Below are 3,252 nucleotides of genomic sequence, written 5' to 3'. Positions count from 1 at the left end.
TAGGAAAGCTGGAAGTACTTATCTGGAGGAAGCTTCATTTGATCATTCGAAAATTATTTAGCGCATCGGAAAATTGTCATTCTCCCACCTCCGGTGTAAAAAATTAATCAAATTCCATAGACGGCACCAACCGTTGGTGCATGAAAAATATTTCAACAAGCTGGAATGGGAGAAAGAGTCATTGTCGGCCCGCTATGGCGATTCGGGTCTCGATCAGTGTTATTTGGAGCCCCCGACAATGGTTCAGTGTGGCTGTATGGTGTCGATGCGTACATCCATGACTGTAAATAGAAAATAAAAATAAAGGGACACAAATTTACGTGGTTCGGTATGTTATTTACGTTCACAGGCGTTTAAGGAGGAAAAATCCACTATAATATTTATAATCTCTCATAACCTCTCATTTTTCATTGTAAAATGGGAGCTAAAGATCTACTTGCTGGAGAATATATATTCTCTTTGGAGCTCTCTATCTAGAGGTTGAAGAAGTTGAAGAAGAAGCCACATTCGAGTCGTCTGACTGCTTACTTTTATCCGACTATTTTTCTGCATGCGTTTCGATAGTGGTAAGGGATATCTGTTTTACATGTCTGATTGTCACTCCTTTTACTACTTTCTCCTAACACCCATTGCCTCATAACACCCTCACCTTCTTATTCTTTGTTATCCTCTCTCTTATTTTGTCTTCTAATGATGATCTAGTAGGTTGAGTTGGTATATTTTACCCCCCGCCCCACACATGTATGTATGTATGTATGATACATAATGGATCTTACGTAACGCCAAAACCATTATTGGTAAAGATGAAGTACTGACAGTCTGACCCCATTTTCGTACTCTTGTGCTGGCTGATGATCTAGATGCTCCAGCACATGACCACCTACACTACCATTACAAATTATAAATACAGACCACAAAAGAGGTTAGTGGACTTGCCATAACCCAACTCCAACTGTAGAACAAATTAAAACCCAACCCGGCAGGCCATCTTCTATCTCTCTCTCTCTCTCTCTCAGCTGCAACAAGAATGGAAGGTCGTCATGGGAATCATGAATACAAAAAAGCGTTGTGGACAGTGGAGGAGGATCGAATTCTAATGGAATACGTGAGGGTGCATGGAAAAGGGAAGTGGAATCGCATCGCCAAAATGTCAGGTTTGTAGTAATATTTTTATTTTGCTGGAAAAAGTACTTTCTTTGTGCTTAAATGATCATTTTGCTGGAAACATGGGAGCTAGCTGCAGGTTTGAAGAGGTGTGGGAAAAGTTGCAGACTAAGGTGGGTGAATTACCTAAGTCCTAGTGTAAAGCGGGGTGATTTTTCAGAGGATGAAGAAGACCTCATTATTCGCCTCCATAACCTTCTGGGAAACAGGCCAGTGATGTTCTTCATATATAATTCTGATCTCCATGCATATTTATCTACATTAATTTTCTTACATGTTATTTGATCTATATGCCAAAACGTACTAAAATCTGTGTTTTATGATCATTAGGTGGTCTTTGATTGCTGGGCGGGTCCCTGGCAGAACTGACAATCAAGTTAAGAACCATTGGAACACTCATTTGAGCAAAAAGCTCGGAATCAAAAAGGAGAAAAATAAAGTTGGTGTTAATGCGAGGTTATCTTCAAGAGATCTTGGCGTCGACAATCGTAATATCTTCTCGAAATTCAATTGTAACGAGACTTTCAATGACAACGTCAGGGAAATTGCAACAGAAACAGTAACGAAATGCGATTCTCATGATGATGACGTATTCAAATTTATAATCGACAGACAAGAAGATACAATAGATGACAATTATGCGAGTTCTTTTCAATTGTTTAGTGATGATCTAAGTTCACATATTGCTTATTTAATGGAGCCCCTAGATGCATATTCTCTTGATTTTGTTTGGGATGGTTTGTAGACTTTCATGCCTAATTGTTTGTAGATTCTTCTTATTTAATGAAATTTTCTTTCATGTTGTCTCTTCGAATTTTTTCCACGAACATATAAAATTGTAAATAGATGTAATTACAGTATTCCTCCGTTATAAGTGAAGATTTTTATAAATATTAAAAGTTCTGTCCTCCTTTTAAAAAAGATTAAAAAAATATTTCAAATTGATGAATAGTTCGTGATCATAAAATTATGATTAATTATTAAACATTAATATAATTTGAACTTAGACGTGAAGCTATATTTAAAGAAAAAAATAAGAAAAAATTATATTATTTGAAGAGTAATGTTATATACAATTATAAAACGCACAAACATCACTCAATTATTTTGAAAAAAAATAGACTACAAACTCATTAAAAAAAATAGATTCTTTGTTTACAAACATAAAATATAACTTAATTAATTAGTGAGAAGTCCGAATTCAACTCGGTCGAAATAAAAATTAAACCAACAGGGCTTGATGACACAATAATATGAATAACCTTTGCTCGAAGTCAACTCGCTTGCACGTACCCTTATATATTATCAAATCATCACCTTTGATCGGTTCATGATTGGGATCTCTACATATATATACATATGCATAGAATTAATTTGTACACCCTATATCTTCTTATAACTTAAAAAGAGACTATTTTTATTATTGTTCATTATTGTTCATTAATAAACAGTAAAGATATTGTGTTTTTTTTTCAGCATATCCATATTACTGTTTATCAACAGTAATAAACAGAAAAGAGATTTTTTTTCCACATGTTTATTTGATTTTTCTATTTCTTTTTTGAGTTCATCTGTGTGAATGCCAGTGTGCGACGTAATACCACAATCGTGCGTGAGGAATGAGAGAGAGAGAAAGGAAAAGTAGAAAAAAATATTAATTTTTAAATTTTAAATTACAATCATTCATCTTTAATTTTTAGATTTAATCTAACGGTAGAAGTTTAAATATTGATTTAAACTAACATAAAATAGATAATTAAAATATAAATATTCTATCATACACTTAAAATTAACTTCAACTTATAAAATACTAATTTTTTATCATTAAATAAATGATGAAATTTTACTGTATATTTTTAAGAGAAAAAAACTATCTAATTAATTTAAATTTTTAATATAATTTAAATTTCATAATAAATGATGAACATAAATAAATAATAATTTTAGTCTTATACATTAGACTATTTTAATATTCAAAATTATATTTTATTTTTTTCTTCAATTTGATAGATGTGACAAACTGCAAACTGCTAGTGTGCATATATATATATATATATATGTATGTATGTATACATAGGACTGTTCACG

General features: G+C 32.4%; 1 protein-coding gene across 2 annotated transcripts; it reads left to right on the top strand.

The window, feature by feature from the left end:
- The first annotated feature begins 940 nt into the window (after positions 1–940).
- LOC108991457 (transcription factor WER-like) lies at positions 941–1,979 on the top strand. Of its 2 annotated transcripts, none has more exons than XM_018965703.2 (3): positions 941–1,154; positions 1,244–1,373; positions 1,495–1,979. In XM_018965703.2, the coding sequence occupies exons 1-3, from the start codon at positions 1,028–1,030 to the stop codon at positions 1,907–1,909; spliced, it is 672 nt and encodes a 223-aa protein (XP_018821248.1). In that variant the 5' UTR covers positions 941–1,027; the 3' UTR covers positions 1,910–1,979. The 2 variants fall into 2 exon arrangements, with proteins under 2 accessions (XP_018821248.1, XP_018821247.1); XM_018965702.2 differs by having other exon boundaries at positions 1,238–1,373.
- Positions 1,980–3,252: the final 1,273 nt, after the last annotated feature.

Source organism: Juglans regia, chromosome 2 (assembly GCF_001411555.2).
Source record: "Juglans regia cultivar Chandler chromosome 2, Walnut 2.0, whole genome shotgun sequence".
In the NCBI taxonomy this organism is placed as follows: Eukaryota; Viridiplantae; Streptophyta; class Magnoliopsida; order Fagales; family Juglandaceae; genus Juglans; species Juglans regia.
The sequence above is the reverse complement of the archived record's forward strand: the minus strand, read 5'-3'. Positions and strand labels throughout refer to the sequence as shown.

What these genes read in the sequence shown, in the direction of transcription:
- LOC108991457 (XM_018965702.2), top strand. Translation starts at nt 1,028, where the DNA reads ATGGAAGGTCGTCATGGGAATCATGAATACAAAAAAGCGTTGTGGACA. An exon ending in TCGCATCGCCAAAATGTCAG is followed by an intron (nt 1,155 to 1,237) that starts GTTTGTAGTAAT and finishes CATGGGAGCTAG; the next exon opens with CTGCAGGTTTGAAGAGGTGT. An exon ending in CATAACCTTCTGGGAAACAG is followed by an intron (nt 1,374 to 1,494) that starts GCCAGTGATGTT and finishes TATGATCATTAG; the next exon opens with GTGGTCTTTGATTGCTGGGC.